Here is a 21295-nt window from a genome sequence, read left to right as displayed (position 1 = left end):
GGGGTTCTATGGGGTGCTATAGGGTGCTATGGGGCACTGTAGGGTGCTATAGGGCACTGTAGGGGTTCTATGGGGTGCTGTAGTGTGCTATAGGGCGCTATGGGGTGCTGTGGGGTGCTATAGGACACTATAGGGTGCTATTGGGTGCTCTAGGGTGCTATGGGGCGCTATGGGGCGCTGTGGGGTGCTATAGGACACTATGGGTTGCTATGGGGCACTATGGGGCACTGTAGGGTGCTATGGGGCGCTGTGGGTGCCCTGGGCCCGGCCGCCCGCCTGCCCGGGCCGGGTCCGTGGGGACTGGTCAGGGTGGGGGTGGGGGCGGGGCCCGGAGCCCTGCGAGCGGGGGCAGGGGCGGGGCCCCACATTCCTGGGGTGCGCCGCTGCCCCTCCCCCCCCACCCCTGTAATTGGGTGGGGGCGGGGAGGGTGGGGGCGGGGCGGGGATAAAGGGGGACCCCACCCCACCCCCACCCACCCGGGCGATGGAGGGGGGGCTGCGGCTGCTGGCGCTCGGCGCCCTCCTGATGGGTGCGCGGGGGGCCTGGGGGTGCTGGGGGTGCTATGGGTGCTATGGGGTGCTGTGGGGTGCTGGGGTGCTATGGGGTGCTGGGGGTGCTATGGGTGCTATAGGGTGTTATGGGGTGCTGGGGGTGCTATAGGGTGCTGGGGGGTGCTATGGGTGCTATAGGGTGTTATGGGGTGGTATGGGTGCTGTGGGGTGCTGGGGGGTGCTATGGGTGCTATAGGGTGCTGTGGGGTGCTATGGGTGCTATGGGTGCTATGGGGTGCTATAGGATGCTATAGGGTGCTATGGGGTGCTATGGGGTGCTATGGGTGCTGTGGGGTGCTATGCGGTGCTATGGGTGCTATGCGTGCTATAGGGTGCTGGGGGGTGTTATGCGGTGCTATAGGGTGCTATGGGTGCTATAGGGTGCTGGGGGCTGCTATGGGGTGCTATGGGGTGCTATGGGTGCTATAGGGTGCTGGGGGTGCTGGGGGTGCTATGGGTGCTATGGGGTGCTGGGGGTGCTATGGGGTGCTATGGGTGCTATGGGTGCTATGGGGTGCTGGGGGGTGCTGGGGGTGCTATGGGTGCTATAGGGTGCTGGGGGTGCTATGGGGTGCTATGGGGTGCTATGGGTGCTATAGGGTGCTATGGGTGCTATAGGGTGCTGGGGGTGCTATGGGGTGCTATGGGTGCTATAGGGTGCTATGGGGTGCTGGGGGTGCTGGGGGTGCTATAGGGTGCTATGGGTGCTATATATAGGGTGCTTTGGGGTGCTGTGGGGTGCTATGTGTGCTGTGGGGTGTTATGGGTGCTATGGGGTGCTGGGGTGCTATAGGGTGCTATAGGGTGCTATGGGGTGCTGGGGGTGCTGTGGGGTGCCATAGGGTGCTATGGGTGCTATAGGGTGCTTTGGGGTGCTGTGGGTGCTACCGGGTGTTATGGGGTGCTGTCGGTGCTATAGGGTGCTGTGGGTGCTGTGGGTGCTATAGGGTGCTATAGGGTGCTATGGGGTGCTGTGGGTGCTGTGGGGTTCTGTGCGGTGCTATGGGTGCTGGGGGTGCTATAGGGTGCTATGGGGTGCTGTGGGTGCTATGGGGTACTATGGGGTGCTATGGGTCCTGTGGGTGCTATGGGGTGCTATAGGGTGCTATGGGGTGTTATGGGTCTGGGGGATGTGCTATGGGCTTTTATGGGTGCTATGGGGTCTCAGGGGGGTGCTGTAGGGTGCTATGGGGTCTCATGGGGTCTCTTGGGGTGCTATGGGGTGAGGTGGGTGCTATGGGGTGCTGTAGGGTGCTATGGGGTGAGGTGGGTGCTATGGGGTGTGCGGGAGGGGGTCCTGAGGGGTCCCATGGGTGCCATGGGGTGGGTGCTATAGGGTGCTATGGGGTGGGGAGGGTGCTATAGGGTCTCTTGGGGTGCTATGGGGTAAGGGAGGTGCTATAGGGTGCTGGGGGTGCTATGGGGTGCGGGGGGTGCTGAAGGGTCCCATGGGTGCTATGGGGTTCTATAGGGTCTCTTGGGGTGCTGTCGGATCTGGGGGGTGCTATGGGTCCCATGGGTGCTCTGGGGTGCTATAGGGGTTGTTATGGGGCCCTGTGGCTGCTATGGGTGCTATAGGGTCCAGGGGGAGCTATGGGCTCCCATGGGTGCTATGGGGTTCTATAGGGTGCTATGGGGTCCCGGGGGTGCTATAGGGGTTGCTATGGGGCTACAGGGGCCTATGGGTGCTATAAGATGCTGTGGGTGCTATAGGGATCCCATGGGTGCTGTGGGGTCCTGTGGGTGCTGTGGGGGGCCCATGGATGCTATAGGGTCCCATGGGTGCTATGGGGGGTGTTTGGGGGCTATGGGGTGCCGTGGGTGCTATGGGGCGCTGTGGGGGTCCCATGGGTGCTATGGGCTTCTATAGGGTCCCATGGGTCCTATAGCGTGCTATGGGGTCCGATGGGTGCTACGAGGGGATATGCGGTCCCATGGGTGCTATGGGGTGCTATGGGGTCCCATGGGTGCTATAGGGTCCCATGGGTGTTATACGGTGCTATGGGGTCCCATGGGTGCTATAGGGTGCCATAGGGTCTCTTGGGCTGGTGAGGGATCCCCTGGGTGCTATAGGGTCCCATGGGTGCTATGGGGTCCCATGGGTGCTATGGGGAGATATGGGGGTCCCATGGGTGCTATAGGGTCCCATGGGTGCTATGGGGTGCTATGGGGTTCCATGGGTGCTATGGGGAGATATGGGGTTCCATGGGTGCTATGGGGAGATATGGGGGTCCCATGGGTGCTCTGGGGTGCTCTGGGGTCTCATGGGTGCTATAAGGTCCCATGGGTGCTATGGGGAGATATGGGGGTCCCATGGGTGCTATGGGGTGCTGTGGGGTCCCATGGGTGCTATGGGGTCCCATGGGTGCTATGGGGTGCTATTAGGTTCCATGGGTGCTATGGGGAGATATGGGGGTCCCATGGGTGCTATAGGGTCCCATGGGTGCTATGGGGTGCTATGGGGTTCCATGGGTGCTATAGGGTCCTATGGGTGCTATGGGGTGCTATGGGGTTCCATGGGTGCTATGGGGAGATAAGGAGGTCCCATGGGTGCTATGGGGTTCCATGGGTGCTATGGGGTGCTATGGGGTTCCATGGGTGCTATGGGGAGATAAGGGGGTCCCATGGGTGCTATGGGGTCCCATGGGTGCTATGGGGCGCTATGGGGGGTGTTGACCCCACTGACCCCGTCTCCACAGCAGGTCCCTGCGGGGGGGCACCCACCCCCGGCATCGCCCCCCGCTGTCCCCAGGCCGCCCCTCCCCCGCCGCCCACCCCTCCCCCGCTGCTGCCCGACTGCGTCCCGGGCGCGGGCGACACCCACAGCCCCGGGGACGACGTCACCGCCCAGGGGACAAACCGGCCCGGGGCCACCGGGGCCACCTCGCGCCGCGTCCCCGAAGTCACCAGAGATGCCACCGCCGTGGTGGGACCCATCGCCACATCCCAGGGAGGGGACAAGGTCGTGGTGGCCACCCATGGGGACGTCATCATGGAGGGGACGGAGGAACCCGGTGTCACCCAAGACCCTGGGGACGCTGTGGGCCACGTCACTGAAGTCACCAGAGATGCCACCACGGTGGTGGGACCCATCGCCACGTCCCAAGGTGACAACCTCATGGTGGCCACCCATGGGGACGTGACCATGGAGGGGACGGAGGAACCGGATGTCACCAACCAGCCTGGGGACACTTTGGGCCACGTCACCATGGTCTACCGAGAGGCCACCACCGTGGTGGGACCCATCGCCACGTCCCAGGGAGGGGACAACCTCATGGTGGCCACCCATGGGGACGTCCTGATGGAGGGGACCGAGCGTCCCGGTGTCACCAACTGCTCTGGGGACACTTTGGGCCACGTCGCTGAGGTCCTCAGCGGGGACACAACCACGGAGGGACCTGTCACCGCGTCCCAGGGTGGTGACAAGCTCATGGTGGCCACCCATGGGGACGTGACCATGGAGGGGACGGAGGAACCCGGTGTCACCCGAGACCCTGGGGACACTTTGAGCCACGTCGCTGAGGTCTCCAGAGATGCCACCACCATGGTGGGACCCATCGCCACGTCCCAAGGAGGTGACAACCTCATGGTGGCCACCCATGGGGACGTCCTTGTGGAGGGGACGGCCCAACCCGGTGTCACCCAAGACCCTGGGGACACTTTGGGCCACGTCGCTGAGGTCTCCAGAGATGCCACCACGGTGGTGGGACCCATTGCCACGTCCCAGGGAGGGGACAGGGTCCTGGTGGCCACCCATGGGGACGTGACCATGGAGGGGACGGAGGAACCGGATGTCACCAACCAGCCTGGGGACGCTTTGGGCCACGTCGCTGAGGTCCTCAACGGGGACACGACCACGGAGGGACCTGTCACCACATCCCAGGGAGGGGACAACCTCATGGTGGCCACCCATGGGGACGTCATCCTGGAGGGGACAAAAGACCCATGCGTCACCGGTGGCCCCGGGGACGCTGTGGGCCACGTCACCGTGGGTTACAGAGGTGACACGACCACGGCTGGACGTGCCACCACATCCCAGGGAGGTGACCAGGATGTGGTGGCCCGTGAGGGTGGTGTCCTCATGGAGGGGACAGCCCGACCAGATGTCACCGACCAGCCTGGGGACACTTTGGACCACGTCACCGTGGGCTACGCAGGGGACGTGACCGCGGCGGGACCCGTCACCGCGTCCCAGGGAGGGGACGAGGCTGCGGTGGCCCAGGATGGGGACGTCCTGATGGAGGGGACGGAGGAACCCGGTGTCACCCAAGACCCTGGGGACACTTTGGGCCACGTCACTGAAGTCTCCAGAGATGCCACCACGGTGGTGGGACCCATCGCCACGTCCCAGGGTGACTACCTCATGGTGGCCACCCATGGGGACGTCCTTGTGGAGGGGACGGCCCAACCCGGTGTCACCCAAGACCCTGGGGACACTTTGGGCCACGTCGCTGAGGTCTCCAGAGATGCCACCACGGTGGTGGGACCCATTGCCACGTCCCAGGGAGGGGACAGGGTCCTGGTGGCCACCCATGGGGACGTGACCATGGAGGGGACGGAGGAACCGGATGTCACCAACCAGCCTGGGGACGCTTTGGGCCACGTCGCTGAGGTCCTCAACGGGGACACGACCACGGAGGGACCTGTCACCACATCCCAGGGAGGTGACAACCTCATGGTGGCCACCCATGGGGACGTCCTGATGGAGGGGACCGAGCGTCCCGGTGTCACCAACTGCTCTGGGGACACTTTGAGCCACGTCGCTGAGGTCTCCAGAGATGCCACCACCGTGGTGGGACCCATCGCCACGTCCCAAGGAGGTGACAACCTCATGGTGGCCACCCATGGGGACGTGACCATGGAGGGGACAGAGGAACCCAGTGTCACCCAAGACCCTGGGGACGCTGTGGGCCACGTCACTGAGGTCTATAGAGAGGCCACCACGGTGGTGGGACCCATCGCCACGTCCCAGGGAGGTGACAACCTCATGGTGGCCACCCATGGGGACGTCATCATGGAGGGGACGGCCCGACCCGGTGTCACCCAAGACCCTGGGGACACTTTGGGCCACGTCACTGAAGTCTCCAGAGATGCCACCGCCGTGGTGGGACCCATCACCATGTCCCAGGGAGGGGACAAGGTCGTGGTGGCCACCCATGGGGACGTCCTGATGGAGGGGACGGAGGAACCCGGTGTCACCCAAAGCCCTGGGGACGCTGTTGGCCACGTCACCATGGTCTACAGAGAGGCCACCACCGTGGTGGGACCCATCGCCACGTCCCAGGGAGGGGACAAACTCATGGTGGCCACCCATGGGGACGTGACCATGGAGGGGACAGAGGAACCCGGTGTCACCCAAGACCCTGGGGACGCTGTTGGCCACGTCACTGAGGTCTCCAGGGATGTCACCACCGTGGTGGGAGCCATCGCCACGTCCCAGGGAGGGGACAAGGTCGTGGTGGCCACCCATGGGGACGTCCTGATGGAGGGGACGGAGGAACCGGATGTCACCAACCAGCCTGGGGACACTTTGGGCCACGTCACCATGGTCTACCGAGAGGCCACCACGGTGGTGGGACCCATCGCCATGTCCCAGGGAGGGGACAAGGTCGTGGTGGCCACCCATGGGGACGTCATCATGGAGGGGACGGCCCAACCCAGTGTCACCCAAGACCCTGGGGACGCTGTGGGCCACGTCACTGAGGTCTCCAGGGATGTCACCACCGTGGTGGGACCCATCGCCACGTCCCATGGGGGTGACAACCTCATGGTGGCCACCCATGGGGACGTCATCATGGAGGGGACGGAGGAACCGGATGTCACCAACCAGCCTGGGGACGCTTTGGGCCACGTCACTGAGGTCCTCAGCGGGGACACGACCATGGAGGGACCTGTCACCACATCCCAGGGAGGGGACAACCTCATGGTGGCCACCCATGGGGACGTGACCATGGAGGGGACGGAGGAACCCGGTGTCACCCGAGACCCTGGGGACACTTTGAGCCACGTCACTGAAGTCTCCAGAGATGCCACCACCATGGTGGGACCCATCGCCACGTCCGAAGGTGACAAGCTCATGGTGGCCACCCATGGGGACGTGACCATGGAGGGGACGGAGGAACCGGATGTCACCAACCAGCCTGGGGACACTTTGGGCCACGTCGCTGAGGTCCTCAACGGGGACACGACCACGGAGGGACCTGTCACCACATCCCAGGGAGGGGACAACCTCATGGTGGCCACCCATGGGGACGTGACCATGGAGGGGACGGAGGAACCCGGTGTCACCCAAGACCCTGGGGACACTTTGGGCCACGTCACTGAAGTCTCCAGAGATGCCACCACGGTGGTGGGACCCATCGCCACGTCCCAAGGTGACAACCTCATGGTGGCCACCCATGGGGACGTCCTTGTGGAGGGGACGGCCCAACCCGGTGTCACCCAAGACCCTGGGGACGCTGTGGGCCACGTCACTGAGGTCTCCAGGGATGTCACCACCGTGGTGGGACCCATCGCCACGTCCCATGGGGGTGACAAGCTCATGGTGGCCACCCATGGGGACGTGACCATGGAGGGGACGGAGGAACTGGATGTCACCAGAGACCCTGGGGACACTTTGGGCCACGTCACTGAAGGCTACAGAGATGCCACCGCTGTGGTGGGACCCAGCGCCACGTCCCAGGGAGGGGACAACCTCATGGTGGCCACCCATGGGGACGTCCTGATGGAGGGGACCGAGCGTCCCGGTGTCACCAACTGCTCTGGGGACACTTTGGGCCACGTCGCTGAGGTCTCCAGAGATGCCACCACCATGGTGGGACCCATCGCCACGTCCCAGGGAGGGGACAGGGTCCTGGTGGCCACCCATGGGGACGTGACCATGGAGGGGACGGAGGAACCCGGTGTCACCCAAAGCCCTGGGGACACTTTGGGCCACGTCACCATGGTCTACCGAGAGGCCACCACCGTGGTGGGACCCATCGCCACGTCCCAGGGAGGTGACAACCTCATGGTGGCCACCCATGGGGACGTCATCATGGAGGGGACGGCCCGACCCGGTGTCACCCAAGACCCTGGGGACACTTTGGGCCACGTCACTGAAGCCTCCAGAGATGCCACCACCGTGGTGGGACCCATCCCCACGTCCCAGGGAGGGGACAGGCTCCTGGTGGCCACCCGCCCCCCTCCCCCCCGCTGCCACCCCCCTCCCCCGCCCGCCACCTTCCCCGTCACCTTGGCCCCCGCCCCGGGGGGACCCCATGGTCTTTCGGGGGCCTCCCCTCCCCACGCCCCTCCCCTCCTCCTCCTCCTCCTGCCCCTCCCCTCCTCCTCCACTGAGGACCCAGGTGGCCGGGTGGGGAGGGAGGGGACACCCCAGGCGCTTCCCCCTCCCCGGACCCCTCCCCACCCCGCCCCTCCCCCCCGCTGCCCTCCAGGCCCCCACGCGTGTCCTTGGCGTGTCCGTGGCGTGTCCGTGGCGCGGCGTCACCGCCCCGGTGGGGGCCCTAATAAAACCGACCGTGATTGGCTGCCTCCCTGTGGGCCTTGAGGGGTGGGGGAGGGGTGTTCCCGGATGCCCCCACCCCCAAACCCCAAAGGAGGGGGGGGGGGGGGAGGGAAGAATCCAGAAATCCAGGCACGCCCCTCCCCCATGTTTCATAACTTCCCTCCCCAAAAGGGGAAGTGGGGACCCAGACGTCGGGGGGTCCCCATCCCCCATCCCCCCACCCTCCCCACCCTCCCCCACCCCTCCCCCACCCCCAATAGGCGACCCAGACATCAGGGACACCCCCCCCCTCCTCCCCCCCATAGGGGTCCCAAGCATCCGGACCCTGCCCCCCCCCCCCCAGCCCCATAGAGGACCCAGACGTCATGGCTGGGGAGGGGGTGGGGAGGGGCATGGCCGGACGCCCCTCCCCCCCCCGTTATAAGGCGGCTCCCGGCGGCGTCGCCGGTTCGAGCCCGACCATGAGCCTGGGGTGGGGGTGGGTGCTGCTGGCGGCGCTGCTGGTGCCAGGTACCCCTCCCCCACCCTCCCCTCTTCCCCCCTCCCCCTTCCCCCACCTCCCCCCCCCAACTCCTGGGACCTCTATGGGTGGGGAGGGGATGGGTCCCGAACTCCTGGGTGCCCTATGGGGGGGAAGGGGAGGGGTCCTGGATGCCTGGGTGCCCTACGGGTGGGGAGGGTGGGGGGGGGTGGGGGTGGGGTCCCGAACTCCTGCGTTCCCTGTGGGGAGGGAGGGTCCCCCCCAACTCCTGGGTGCCCTATGGGGGGAGGGGAGGGGGAGGGGTCCTGGATGCCGGGGTCCCCCATGGGTGGGGGAGGAGGGGTCAGAGGAGGGAGGCTCGGGTGCCTGGGTGTCGCCCCCCCCCCCCAACTCCTGGGTCCCTTCTGGGTGGGGAGGGGAGGGTCCCGGACACCTGGGTCCCATAATGGGGGGAGGGGTGGGAGTCCCGAACTCCAGGGTGCCCTATGGAGGGGGAGGGGAGGGTCCCGGACACCTGGGTCCCCTATGGGGGAGGGGGGGCCTGGACGCCGGGGTCCCCTATGGGGGAGGGGGGGAGGGTCCCAGCCCCCTGGGTGCCCTCTGGGTGGGGGAGGGTGAAGAAGGGCCTCTCGGCCGCCTGCTTCCCCATCGGGGGGTGGGGGGAGGGGGCTGAGTCAGGACAGGATGCGGCCGGAGAGGGGGAGGGGGGAGGGGCTGAATCACGGCTGGGGGTGGGGGAGGGGGGTCGCTTCCTTCCCGTGAGTCACCTCCGGGCGCCTGGATCCTGGCAGGGGGGGGGGGAGGGGCGGCCGGACACCTGGATCTGTGCTATGGGGAGGGGCATGGAAACCGGGGGGAGGGGAGGGGTGTCCCCCAAATTGTGGGGTCGCCCTCCCCCTCTGGCCCAGCCCCTCCCTGCGCTGCCCCGCTGCCAGGCCGGGGGTGCCAGGAGGTGCCCTGCCCCCACCCCAGGACGCCTGTCGCCGGACGACCTTGACCACCCTGACAGGTCAGCTGGGAGGGGTCAAAGGTGAAAGGTCAACCACCCCCCTTATAACCTTTGGCACACATTCCCCTCCCCCTTTGACCTTTGCCCCCTCCCGCAGGGGGCCGGGTGCTGGTGCGGGAGGAGGGGGGTTGCGACGTCGCCGGCCCCCCCGACGTCACCGTCACCTTCCGCTCCCACGGGCAGGTGGTGACGTTGCGGGAGGAGAGGTGCCGGGGGAGGGGTGCCCCTCCCCCACCGCCTCCCCACGCTCACGTGAGTGCAGCCCCACCCCCCAACACCCCCCCCCCCCCCCCAGATGCCCGGGTCCTCTATTGGGGGAGGGGGAGGGTTCCCTATGGGGTGGGGGAGGGGGGTTCTTTATGGGTGGGGAGGGGGGGTCCCTTATGGGTGGGTGGGGGAGGGTCCCTCATGGGGGGGGGAGGGTGGGGCCCTATTGGTGGGGCAGGGTTCCCTAAGGGGTGGGGAGGGGAGGGTTCCCTATGGGGTGGGGGAGGGGGGTTCCTTTATGGGTGGGGGAGGGGGGTCCCTTATGGGTGGGTGGGGGAGGGTCCCTCATGGGGGGGAGGGGTGGGGCCCTATTGGTGGGGCAGGGTTCCCTAAGGGGTGGGGGAGGGGGTTCCCTATGGGGTGGGGGAGGGGGTTCCCTTATGGGTGGGGAGGGGGTCCTTTATGGGTGGGTGGGGAGGGTCCCTCATGGGGGGAGGGGTGGGGCCCTATTGGTGGGGCAGGGTTCCCTAAGGGGTGGGGGAGGGGGTTCCCTATGGGGTGGGGGAGGGGGGTTCCCTTATGGGTGGGGGAGGGGGTCCCTTATGGGTGGGTGGGGAGGGTCCCTCATGGGGGGAGGGGTGGGGCCCTATTGGTGGGGCAGGGTTCCTAAGGGGTGGGGAGGGGGTTCCCTATGGGGTGGGGAGGGGGTTCCCTTATGGGTGGGGGAGGGGGTCTCCTATGGGTGGGGGAGGGGGTTCCCTGTGGGTGGGGAGGGTCCCTTATGGGGGTGGGGGAGGGGTGAGACCCACACGCTGGGACCCCTGGGGGGGAGGGTCCCCGGACACCTGGGGGTGTCCTCTGTGGGGAGGGGTGGGGGTGCCCCCGCTGACCCGCCCTCCCCCAGCCCCCGCGAGCCCCCCTGCGCTGCCTCACGTGCGACGCCGCGGACGGCTCCTGCGAGCGCCCCCTGGCGGCGCTGCCCTGCCCCCGCGGCAGCGACTACTGCCTTGACGTCATCACCCGCCTGCCCGGGGAAAGTCGGGGAGGAGGCAGGGAACCCCGGACCCCTGGGTCCCTTATGGGGGGGCACCCCGGGGGGGGGGGAGGGGTGTCCCGGACGCCTGGGTCCTCTGGGGGGAGGGGCTGCCTGGGGGGAGGGGTGTAGGTCGGGGGGGAGGGGAATCCCCTGGGTCCCCTATGGGGGGGGAGGGGTCCCTCGGGGGTGGGGGAGGGGGAGTCCCCGGACGCCTGGGTCCCCTGGGGGGGGAGGGGTGCCCTGTGGGGGAGGGGAGGGGTGAGGGGAGGGGTGGGGGGAGGGGGTGCCCGTCTCTGACCCGGACCCCTGGGTTCTCCCCCTCCGCCCCGCAGTGGGGGTGGGGCGGCTGCGGGGCTGCGGCAGCGCGGGGCCCTGCCGGGGGCTGCTGGGGCTCGATACCGGCCACGGCCGCCAGGTGGCGCTGCGCTGCTGCCAGCGGGACCAGTGCGAGCCGGGTGAGGGACTGGGAGGGACTGGGAGGGGACTGGGAGGGGACTGGGATATACTGGGAGGGGACTGGCAGGGACTGGGAGGGATTGGGAGGGACTGGGAGGGACTGGGAGGGGACTGGGATATACTGGGAGGGACTGGGAGGGGATTGGGATATACTGGGAGGGACTGGGAGGGACTGGGAGGGGATTGGGAGGGACTGGGAGGGGACTGGGAGGGACTGGGAGAGACTGGGATATACTGGGAGGGGACTGGGAGGGACTGGGAGGGGATTGGGAGGGACTGGGAGGGGACTGGGATATACTGGGAGGGGACTGGGAGGGACTGGGATATACTGGGAGGGGACTGGCAGGGACTGGGAGGGGACTGGGAGGGGATTGGGAGGGACTGGGAGGGGACTGGGACATACTGGGAGGGGACTGGGAGGGGACTGGGAGGGACTGGGAGGGGATTGGGAGGGACTGGGAGGGGACTGGGAGGGGACTGGGATATACTGGGAGGGACTGGGATAGACTGGGAGACACTGGGAGGGGGCTGGGGGGCACTGGGAGTAAACTGGGATGTACTGGGAGGGCACTGGTTTGTGCTGGGCTGTACTGGGAGGTGCTGACAGGGGGCTGGGCCCCCCAGTAAGGGGCACTGGTGGATACTGGGGGCACTGGTGCAGAGGCGGAGCCGCCCCCCTCGGGCCTGCGCTGCTGGGGCTGTGACGGCCCCGAGCCCCACGGCTGCGCCCCCCAAGTGCTGCCCTGCCGGGGGGGCCTGACCCACTGCGCCCTGGCCCGGACCTACGGTGAGGAGGAATCTATGGGGCTGGGGGGGCTCTGTGGGGCTGGGGGGCTCTGTGGGGCTGGGGGCTCTGTGGGGCTCGGGGGGCTCTGTGGGGCTGGGGGCTCTATGGGGCTGGGTGGGTTATGGGGCTGGGTGGGGAATCTATGGGGCTGGGCGTTCTGTGGGGCTGAAGACTCTATGGGGCTGGGAGGCTCTGCAGAGCTCAGGGGACTCTATGGGGCTGGGGAATCTCTGGGGCTGGGGGGCTCTATGGGGCTGGGGGGTTATGGGGCGGGGGGATCTATGGGGCTGGGGTGGCTCTGTGGGGCTGAAGACTTTATGGGGCTGGGGGGGGCTCTATGGCGCTGGGTGGGTTATGGGGCTGGGGGGCTCTGTGGGGCTGAAGACTATGGGACTGGGGAGGCTGTGGAGCTGGGGGGCTCTATGGGGCTGGGGGGCTATGGGGCTCTAAGGGGCTGGGGAAGCCTTGGGGTTCTATGGGGCTGGGGGTTTCCTATGGGGTTCTATGGGGCTGGGGAAGCCTTGGGGCTCTATGGGGCTGGGGAAGTCTTGAGGGGTCTCTGTGGAGGGTCTCTATGGGGCTGGGGGGATTCTATGGGGCTGAGGGGTCTCTAGGAGGTCCATAGGGCTGGGAGAGCCTTGGGAGCTCTCTATGGGGCTGGGGGAGGGCCCCTATGGGGTCTCTATGGGGCAGGGGGGTCTCTACAGGCATGAAGGGGTCTCTGTGGGGTCCTATGGGGCTGGGGGTTCTATGGGGCTGAGGGGTCTCTATGGGATCCTATGGGTCTAGGAGATCTCTATGGGGCTGGGGGAGCCTTGGGGGGTCCTATGGGGCTGGGGGTCTCTATGAGGTCCTATGGGGCTGGGAGGTCTCTATGGGGCTGGGGAACCTTGCGGGGGGTTCTATGGGGCTGAGGGGTCTTTATGGGGTCCTATGGGGCTGGGAGATGTCTATGGGGCTGGGGGAGCCTTGGGGCATTCTATGGGGCTGAGGGGTCTCCATGGGTCTGGGGGTCTCTATGGGGTTCTGTGGGGCAGGGGAGGTTCCCTATGGGTCTGGGGGTCCCTATGGGTCACTGACCCCCCTCTCCCCCCCCAGGCCCCTCGGGGGAGCCCTGGCTGGTTCGGGGCTGCGCCACCCAGGCCTGGTGCGAAACCCCCCTGGGGGTGGGGGGGCTGCGGGGGGGGGCCCTGCCCCACTGCTGCCGTGGGTCGCTCTGCAACCGCCTGCCGGGGGACCCCCCCTCTGCCGCCTCCCCCGGCCCCTCCGTCGGCCTCGGCCTCCTCCTCCTCCTCCTCCTCGCTGCCCCACACATTTAGTTCGGGTCCCTTCTGTGGGGCTCGGATGTCTGGGTCCCCTCGTGGGGGTGTCCGCCCCTCCCCCCCCTTTATTTATAATGAATTAATTAAAGGTTATTAATTGGTTGCGCTGCTGCCTCTGTGGGGGAGGGGAGCCCGGATGCCTGGGGTCCCCCCTCACCCCACCCCCACCCCCAAACTGGGGGGACCCAGGAGCCCGCCCTGCCCCTCCCCCCCCGGGGGCACCCAGCCATTGGGGCCCCTCCTATGTGGGGCAGGGTGGGGCACAGCTGCCCCCACTCGCCATGGGGTGTGACTCACTTGGGGGGTGACTCAATTGTTTCCGGGCTGAGCTATGGGGCAGGATTATGGGGCAGAGCTATGAGTGCCGTCCTATGGGGCAGGGCTATGGGTGCTACGCTACAGGGCAGGGCTATGGGGATGCGCTATGGGGCAGCTCGATGGGGCAGAGATTCCCACGGGCTGCCGTGGGGCTGCGCAATGGGGCAGGGAGGCCGTGGGGTGCCGTGGGCCGTGCTATAGGGCGGGGAGCCCCGGGGGCCCCCCACCCTTGCCCCACCCTTTCCCCGCTTCCATAAATCGGGGCGGCCGCACCCCATAGCACGGGCAAGGCCGAGATGTGGGGACGGGCTATGGGGGGGGCCCCCCAGCTGCTGCCGCTACTGCTGCTGCTGCCAGGTATGGGGGGAGAGCACTTAGGGGGCAGAGCAGGGGGGGACTTGTGGGGCAGGGGGTGTCAGAGCTTGTGGGGCAGGAGCCGTGGGGTGGGGGCTGCTGGGGGCTGGGGGGCATGTTGGGGGGCTGCTATGGGGCTGGGGGTTGGGGGTGTCGTGGAGGTGTGGGGCAGGGCTGTGGGGCAGCTGTGGGCCTGGGGCAGGGGAGTGTCATGGGGCCATGGGGCAGGAGCTGTGGGGCTGGGCCGCTATGGGGCAGAGACAGAGGGGTATCAGGGGATCCGTGGCACAGGGGGGTGTCAGGGGTCGAGACTATGAGGGTGGGCCGCTATGGGGCAGGGACAGAGGGGTGTCAGGGGAGCTGTGGGGCAGGGGGTGTGGGGCAGGGGGTGTCAAGGGTTGGGACTATGGGAGTGGGCTGCTATGGGGCAGGGCAGAGGGGTGTCAGGGGAGCCGTGGGGCAGGAGCTCTGGGGTAGAGGGGTGTCAGCGGCTGGAACTATGGGGCAGGAGATGTGGGGCCAGGCTGCTATGGGGCAGGGACAGAGGGGTGTCAGGGGAGCTGTGGGGCAGGGGGTGTCAGGGGTCAGGACTATGGGGCTGGGCTGCTATGGGGCAGGGCAGAGGGGTGTCAGGGAAGCCGTGGGGCAGGAGCTGTGGGGCTGAGGCTGTGGGGCTGGGCTGCTATGGGGCAGAGGCTGGAGGGGTGTCAGGCGAGCTGTGGGGCAGGAGTTATGGGGCAGGGGGTTGTCAGGGGGCAGGACTATGGGGCAGGGCCGCTATGAGGCAGGGACAGAGGGGTGTCAGGGGAGCCGTGGGGCAGGAGCTGTGGGGCAGGGGGTGTCAGGGCGTGCCGTGGGTCGGGCCGGGACAGGCCGAGACAGGTCGAGCGTCCCCGGGGACGCGTCCCCGCGGGCAGGGTGGGGCCCCCATCAACACCCCCCCACACACACATACACGGTGTGGGGTGGGTGATGTGTGGGGCAGGAGCCGTGGGGCTGGAGTGCCTGAGCTGTGGGACGGAGGACGGGACCTGCCGTGAGGCCACAAACGTCACCTGCCCCCCCGAGAGCGACGTCTGCGCCGAGGCCTTGGCTGCCGTCACGTGGAGTGAGTGGGGATGTGGGGCTGGGACCCCTGGGTCTTTCTATGGGGAGATGTGGGGCTGGGACGCCTGGGTCCTTTCTAAGGCGAGATGTGGGGCTGGGACGCCTGGGTCCTTTCTAAGGGGAGATGTGGGGCTGGGATGCCTGGGTCCTTTCTATGGGGAGATGTGGGGCTGGGATGCCTGGGTCTTTCTATGGGGAGATGTGGGGCTGGGATGCCTGGGTCCTTTCTATGGGGAGATGTGGGGCTGGGACGCCTGGGTCTTTCTATGGGGAGATGTGGGGCTGGGACCCCTCGGTCCTTTCTAAGGGGAGATGTGGGGCTGGGACGCCTGGGTCTTTCTATGGGGAGATGTGGGGCTGGGACCCCTTGGTCCTTTCTATGGGGAGATGTGGGGCTGGGACCCCTCGGTCCTTTCTATGGGTAGATGTGGCGCTGGGACGCCTGGGTCCTTTCTATGGGGAGATGTGGGGCTGGGACACCTGGGTCTTTCTATGGGGAGATGTGGGGCTGGGACCCCTGGTTCCTTTCTATGGGGAGATGTGGGGCTGGGACGCCTGGGTCCTTTCTATGGGGAGATGTGGGGCTGGGACCCCTCAGTCCTTTCTATGGGGAGATGTGGGGCTGGGACGCCTGGGTCCTTTCTAAGGGGAGATGTGGGGCTGGGACGCCTGGGTCTTTCTATGGGGAGATGTGGGGCTGGGACGCCTGGGTCCTTTCTATGGGGAGATGTGGGGCTGGGACGCCTGGGTCCTTTCTATGGGGCACTGTGGGGCTGGGACCCCTGTCTCCTTTCTATGGGGCGCGGTGGGGCCTAGATGCCTGTATCCATTCTATGGGGCGCTGTGGGGCTGGGCCCCCTGTCTCCTTTCTCTGGGGCGCCGTGGGGCTGGGACCCCTGATTCCTTTCTATGGGGCACTCTAGGTTGTTTCTATAGGGCAATGTTGGGCCTAGATGCCTGTATCCATTCCATGGGGCGCCGTGGGGCCGGGACCCCTCGCTTGTTTCTATGGGGCGCGGTGGGGCCTAGATGCCCGTACCCATTCCATGGGGCGCCATGGGGCTGGGCCCCCTTTCTCCTTTCTATGGGGCGCGGTGGGGCCTAGATGCCCGTACCCATTCCATGGGGCGCCATGGGGCTGGGCCCCCTTTCTCCTTTCTATGGGGCGCGGTGGGGCCTAGATGCCCGTACCCATTCCATGGGGCGCCGTGGGGCCGGGCCCCCTCGCTCGTTTCTATGGGGCGCGGTGGGGCCCGGATGCCAGCCCCACGGCGCCGCCCCCCAGGCCACGGGCGGTTCTCGCTGGGCGGGCGCGGCTGCGGGCGGGGCGCGGCGGGGGCCAACGCCCGGGCCCTGGAGCTCTTCGGCCTCGTCCTCTTCGCCCGGCGGCGGCAGTGCCGGGGGGGAGGGGGCTGCAACCGGAACCTTCCGCTGGGGCTGGAGGGGGCCCTGCCCCTGCCCGGTAACGGGGGCACTGGGGGCACTGGGTTATACTGGGAGGGACTGGGAGGGGACTGGGAGGGGATTGGGGGGCTGGGTTATACTGGGAGGGGACTGGGAGGGACTGGGATATACTGGGAGGGGACTGGGAGGGACTGGGTTATACTGGGAGGGGACTGGGAGGGACTGGGGGACTGGGAGGGGACTGGGAGGGACTGGGATAGAGTGGGAGGCACTGGGATATACTGGGAGGGGACTGGGTTATACTGGGAGGGGACTGGGAGGGACTGGGAGGGGACTGGGAGGGACTGGGACAGAGTGGGAGGCAATGGGATATACTGGGAGGGGACTGGGTTATACTGGGAGGGGACTGGGGGGGACTGTGAGGGGACTGGAAGGGACTGGGAGGGGACTGGGAGGGGACTGGGGGGACTGGGAGGGGATTGGGGGGCTGGGTTATACTGGGAGGGACTGGGGGGACTGGGAGGGACTGGGAAGGGACTGGGGGGGACTGGGATAGAGTGGGAGGCACTGGGATATACTGGGAGGGGACTGGGTTATACTGGGAGGGACTGGGAGGGACTGGGAGGGGACTGGGATATACTGGGAGGCGACTGGGAGGGGATTGGGGAGGCTGGGTTATACTGGGAGAGACTGGAGGGAACTGGGAGGGACTGGGGGGAGACTGGGTTATACTGGGAGGGACTGGAGGGAACTGGGAGGGAACTGGGAGGGACTGGGGGGGTTTAGGTGGGGGCTGGGGGGCAGTGGGGGGGGTGGAGCCTCCCTGACCCCGCCCCCCGTTGCCAGCCAATGAGAGCGCCCGGGTGCCCAATGGGGTGCTGTGTTACGGTTGCCCCGACGACGGGCCCTGCCCCCCCACCACCGTCGTCCAATGCTACGACGACCTGCGGGGCTGTTTCCATGGCAACGTCACCCTGACGCTGGGTGAGCCAATGGGGGCGCGGGGGCGGGGGGGGGGGTTGCTATGGCAACGGGGGGCGGGGTTTAGCGCTCTCCATGGTAACCCCGGGGGCGCGGGGGGGGGGGGCTTAGCGGTTGCCATGGAGACTCTATAGGGCCCAGTGGTTGCCATGGCGACTTAGGGGTGTAGCTGTTGCCATGGTGACCCTATAGGGCCCAGTGGTTGCCATGGTGATCCTATGGGGCCCAGCGGTCGCCATGGCGACCTTCTAGGGGGCATAGCTGTTGCCATGGCAACCCCATAGGGCCTTCGGGGGCGAGTAGCCGTCACCATGGCGACCCTATAGGGCTCCAGTGGTTGCCATGGTAGCCTTATGGGGGTGTAGCTGTTGCCATGGCGACCCTATAGGGCCTTCTGGGGGGTGGGGTTTAGCCGTCACCATGGCAACCCTATAGGGCCTTCTGGGGGGCGGGGTTTAGGCCGTCACCATGGCGACCCATAGGGCCTTCGGGGGGGGCGGGGTTTAGCCGTCACCATGGCGACCCATAGGGCCTTCGGGGGGGGCGGGGTTTAGCCATCACCATGGCAACCCTATAGGGCCTTCTGGGGGGCGGGGTTTAGCCGTCACCATGGCGACCCATAGGGCCTTCGGGGGGGCGGGTTTAGCCGTCACCATGGCAACCCTATAGGGCCTTCTGGGGGGGGGCGGGGTTTAGCCGTCACCATGGCGACCCCATAGGGCCCAGTGGTTGCCATGGTAACCTTATGGGGGGGTGTAGCTGTTGCCATGGCGACCCTATAGAGCCTTCTGGGGGTGGGGTTTAGCCATCACCATGGCAACCCTATAGGGCCTTCTGGGGGGAGGTGGGGTTTAGCCGTCACCATGGCGACCCATAGGGCCTTCGGGGGGGGGCGCGGGGTTTAGCCGTCACCATGGCGACCCTATAGGGCCTAGAGCTCACCACGCTGCCACTATAGGGCCCTTATGGGGGGGGGGTGGGGGCGGGTCTGGTCGTCATGGCAACCCTATAGGCCTCCCCGGTGGAGGCCGCAGCGGTCACCGCGCCGCCGCCCCCCCCGCCCGTCCCCTATAGGCGGCGTGACCCTATGGCGCGAGGTGCGGGGCTGCGTGAGGGACCAGAGCTGCACGCGGGAGGCGCGGGGCGACGCCGCCGTGGGGCTGCGGGGCTCCTGCTGCGCCGGCGACCTCTGCAACCGCCAGCTGGCCAATAGGAGCTTCTTCGCCCCCGATTTGCCCCGCCTCGAGCTCCTCCCCCAGGGCCACGCCCCTACGGCCACGCCCAACACCACCAAGATGGCCGCCGGCACCGCCCAAACCAAGGGCGACCTCAAGGAGGGCGACGCCGCGGCTAAGATGGCCGCCACCAGGGCTAAGATGGCCGCCACCAGGGCTAAGATGGCCGCCACCCGGGCCAACATGGCCGCCGGCAGCACCGGCGTCACCGCCGCTGTCAGCTTGGCCGACGTCAACTCGGCCAACGCCAACATGGCCGCCGTTGACCCCAACATGGCCGCCGTTGACCCCAACATGGCCGCCGTTGACCGCGACGTGGCCGCCCTTGACCCCAACATGGCCGCCGTTGACCCCAACATGGCCGCCCTTGACCCCGACGTGGCCGCCGTTGACCCCAACATGGCCGCCCTTGACCCCACCGGTGACAAAATGGCCGCCGGCCGCGCGGCCTCGGGAGAAGGGCGCCCCCTAGAGCGCAAAGACGGCATCAAGGGCCCGGTGGGGCGGGGCCACCCCATAGCGGGGCCGGGCTGGCTCCTCCCCTTCCTGCTGTTGCCCCTCCTCTAAGGGGCGGGACCACCGCCCCTCCCCCCATACCCACGTGTACAATAACTGCCCCTCCCCCACCCCACCCCACCCCCCTCCGGGCAGGGCCATGGGGGGGGGGAGGGGGGAGGGGAAACCCCTCCCCCTCGCCCGCTATGGGGCACCCCATAAGTGCCCCTCCCCCCGCTATGGGGCGCCCCCCAACTTGGGGGCAGCAGGGCCAATAAACGGCTGTGGTGGAACAGAGGGGGGGGATGGGCCTTTTTTGGGGGTGGGGGTGGGGAGGGGCGCCCCGGCTCTTGGCTCCTTTGGGGGTGGGGGAGGGTGGAGGTGGGGGAGGGGCGCCCTGGGGGGAGGGGCGCCCTGGGGGAGGGCTGGGGCTCGGGGGGTGGGGGCACCCTGGGGGTGGGGGAGGGGTGGGGGGGAGGGGCCGGCCGGGCACCGCCCCTCCCCCCACCCCCCCCAGTGACCGGAAATGGGGGGGGTGGGGGGGTGGGGGTGGGGCCCTGCGGCTCCCAGTAAGGATCTGGGGGCTCCCAGTTCAGGTTTGGGGGCTCCCAGTTTGGGCTTTGGGGGTTCCCAGTTTAATTTTGGGGGTTCCCAGTTGGGTCCTGGTGCTCCCAGTAAGGGTTTGGGGGCTCCCAGTAAAATTTTGGGGGCTCCCAGTTCAGGTTTGGGGGCTCCCAGTTGGGTTTTGGGGCTCCCAGTATAGCCCAGTCTGTCCCAGTGCTCTCCCAGTATAGCCCCGTGCCCCCGCCAACCCCTCCCAGTATATCCCAGTCTGTCCCAGTATATCTCAGGACCCCCCAGTGCCCTCCCAGTATAGACCAGTCTGTCCCAGTATAGCCCAGTCCACCCCAGTGCCCCTCCCCAGTATAAATGAGTACATCCCAGTTCCCCCCAGTACATCCCAGTTCCCCCCAGTACATCCCAGTGCCCTCCCGACCCCCCCACTCCCTCCCAATATATCCCAGTCCCTCCCAGTATATCCCAGTCCCCTCCCAGTATAACCCAGTCCCTCCCAGTATATCCCAGTCCCCTCCCAGTATAACCCAGTTCCCTCCCAGTATAACCCAGTCCCTCCCAGTATATCCCAGTTCCCTCCCAGTATAACCCAGTCCCCTCCCAGTATAACCCAGTCCCTCCCAGTATAACCCAGTCCCCTCCCAGTATAACCCAGTCCCTCCCAGTATATCCCAGTCCCCTCCCAGTATAACCCAGTCCCTCCCAGTCCCTCCTCCCAGTATATCCCAGTCCCCTCCCAGTATAACCCAGTTCCCTCCCAGTTCCCTCCCAGTATATCCCAGTGCCCTCCCAGTATAACCCAGTTCCCTCCCAGTTCCCTCCCAATATATCCCAGTCCCTCCCAGTATAACCCAGTTCCTTCCAGTTCCCTCCCAGTATAACCCAGTCCCTCCCAGTTCCCTCCCAGTATAACCCAGTCCCTCCCAGTATATCCCAGTCCCCTCCCAGTATAACCCAGTCCCTCCCAGTATATCCCAGTTCCCTCCCAGTATAACCCAGTCCCTCCCAGTATAACCCAGTCCCCTCCCAGTATAACCCAGTCCCTCCCAGTCCCTCCCAGTATATCCCAGTCCCTCCCAGTATAACCCAGTTCCCTCCCAGTATATCCCAGTCCCTCCCAGTATATCCCAGTCCCTCCCAGTATATCACAGTCCCCTCCCAGTATATCCCAGTCCCTCCCAGTATAACCCAGGTCCCTGCCAGTATAACCCAGTTCCCTTCCAGTTCCCTCCCAGTATAACCCAGTCCCTCCCAGTATAAACCAGTTCCCTCCCAGTTCCCTCCCAGTATATCCGTCCCTCCCAGTATAACCCAGTCCCCTCCCAGTATAACCCAGTCCTTCCCAGTATAACCCAGTCCCTCCCAGTATAAACCCAGTCCCTCCCAGTCCCTCCCAGTCCCCTCCCAGTATATCCCAGTCCCTCCCAGTATAACCCAGTCCCTCCCAGTATATCCCAGTCCCTCCCAG

At 66.9% G+C, this 21295-nt stretch overlaps 3 protein-coding genes across 4 annotated transcripts; all 3 read left to right on the top strand.

Annotated features, from left to right (window-relative positions):
• The first annotated feature begins 462 nt into the window (after positions 1–462).
• LOC140644991 (uncharacterized) lies at positions 463–8364 on the top strand. Its single transcript, XM_072848182.1, has 3 exons — positions 463–530; positions 3252–7906; positions 8320–8364. The coding sequence occupies exons 1-3, from the start codon at positions 485–487 to the stop codon at positions 8362–8364; spliced, it is 4746 nt and encodes a 1581-aa protein (XP_072704283.1). The 5' UTR covers positions 463–484.
• Positions 8365–10537: 2173 nt separating this feature from the next.
• Positions 10538–13459, top strand: PLAUR (plasminogen activator, urokinase receptor). The gene is made up of 5 exons (XM_072848181.1): positions 10538–10543; positions 10661–10793; positions 11125–11247; positions 11910–12035; positions 13134–13459. The coding sequence occupies exons 1-5, from the start codon at positions 10538–10540 to the stop codon at positions 13352–13354; spliced, it is 609 nt and encodes a 202-aa protein (XP_072704282.1). The 3' UTR covers positions 13355–13459.
• Positions 13460–17396: 3937 nt separating this feature from the next.
• On the top strand, positions 17397–19387 carry LOC140645007 (uncharacterized). Of its 2 annotated transcripts, none has more exons than XM_072848210.1 (2): positions 17397–17524; positions 18769–19387. In XM_072848210.1, exon 2 carries the CDS (start codon positions 18817–18819, stop codon positions 19321–19323), a length of 507 nt encoding a protein of 168 aa, XP_072704311.1. In that variant the 5' UTR covers positions 17397–17524; positions 18769–18816; the 3' UTR covers positions 19324–19387. The 2 variants fall into 2 exon arrangements, with proteins under 2 accessions (XP_072704311.1, XP_072704310.1); XM_072848209.1 differs by having other exon boundaries at positions 17415–17524; positions 18735–19387.
• The last annotated feature ends 1908 nt before the right edge of the window (positions 19388–21295 follow it).

Source organism: Ciconia boyciana, chromosome 30 (genome assembly GCF_034638445.1).
Source record: "Ciconia boyciana chromosome 30, ASM3463844v1, whole genome shotgun sequence".
Taxonomy (NCBI): domain Eukaryota; kingdom Metazoa; phylum Chordata; class Aves; order Ciconiiformes; family Ciconiidae; genus Ciconia; species Ciconia boyciana.
This window is presented reverse-complemented; position numbering and strand designations above follow the sequence as displayed.

Coding starts and splice junctions, on each gene's coding strand:
- PLAUR (XM_072848181.1), top strand. Junction 11,248..11,909: donor GCGGGACCAGTGCGAGCCGG/GTGAGGGACTGG, acceptor GCACTGGTGCAG/AGGCGGAGCCGCCCCCCTCG. Junction 12,036..13,133: donor CGCCCTGGCCCGGACCTACG/GTGAGGAGGAAT, acceptor CTCCCCCCCCAG/GCCCCTCGGGGGAGCCCTGG.
- LOC140645007 (XM_072848209.1), top strand. CDS start 17,472: ATGCTACGACGACCTGCGGGGCTGTTTCCATGGCAACGTCACCCTGAC. Junction 17,525..18,734: donor CAACGTCACCCTGACGCTGG/GTGAGCCAATGG, acceptor GCTGGCCAATAG/GAGCTTCTTCGCCCCCGATT.
- LOC140644991 (XM_072848182.1), top strand. CDS start 485: ATGGAGGGGGGGCTGCGGCTGCTGGCGCTCGGCGCCCTCCTGATGG. Junction 531..3,251: donor GCTCGGCGCCCTCCTGATGG/GTGCGCGGGGGG, acceptor CCGTCTCCACAG/CAGGTCCCTGCGGGGGGGCA. Junction 7,907..8,319: donor CTGAGGACCCAGGTGGCCGG/GTGGGGAGGGAG, acceptor CACCCCCAATAG/GCGACCCAGACATCAGGGAC.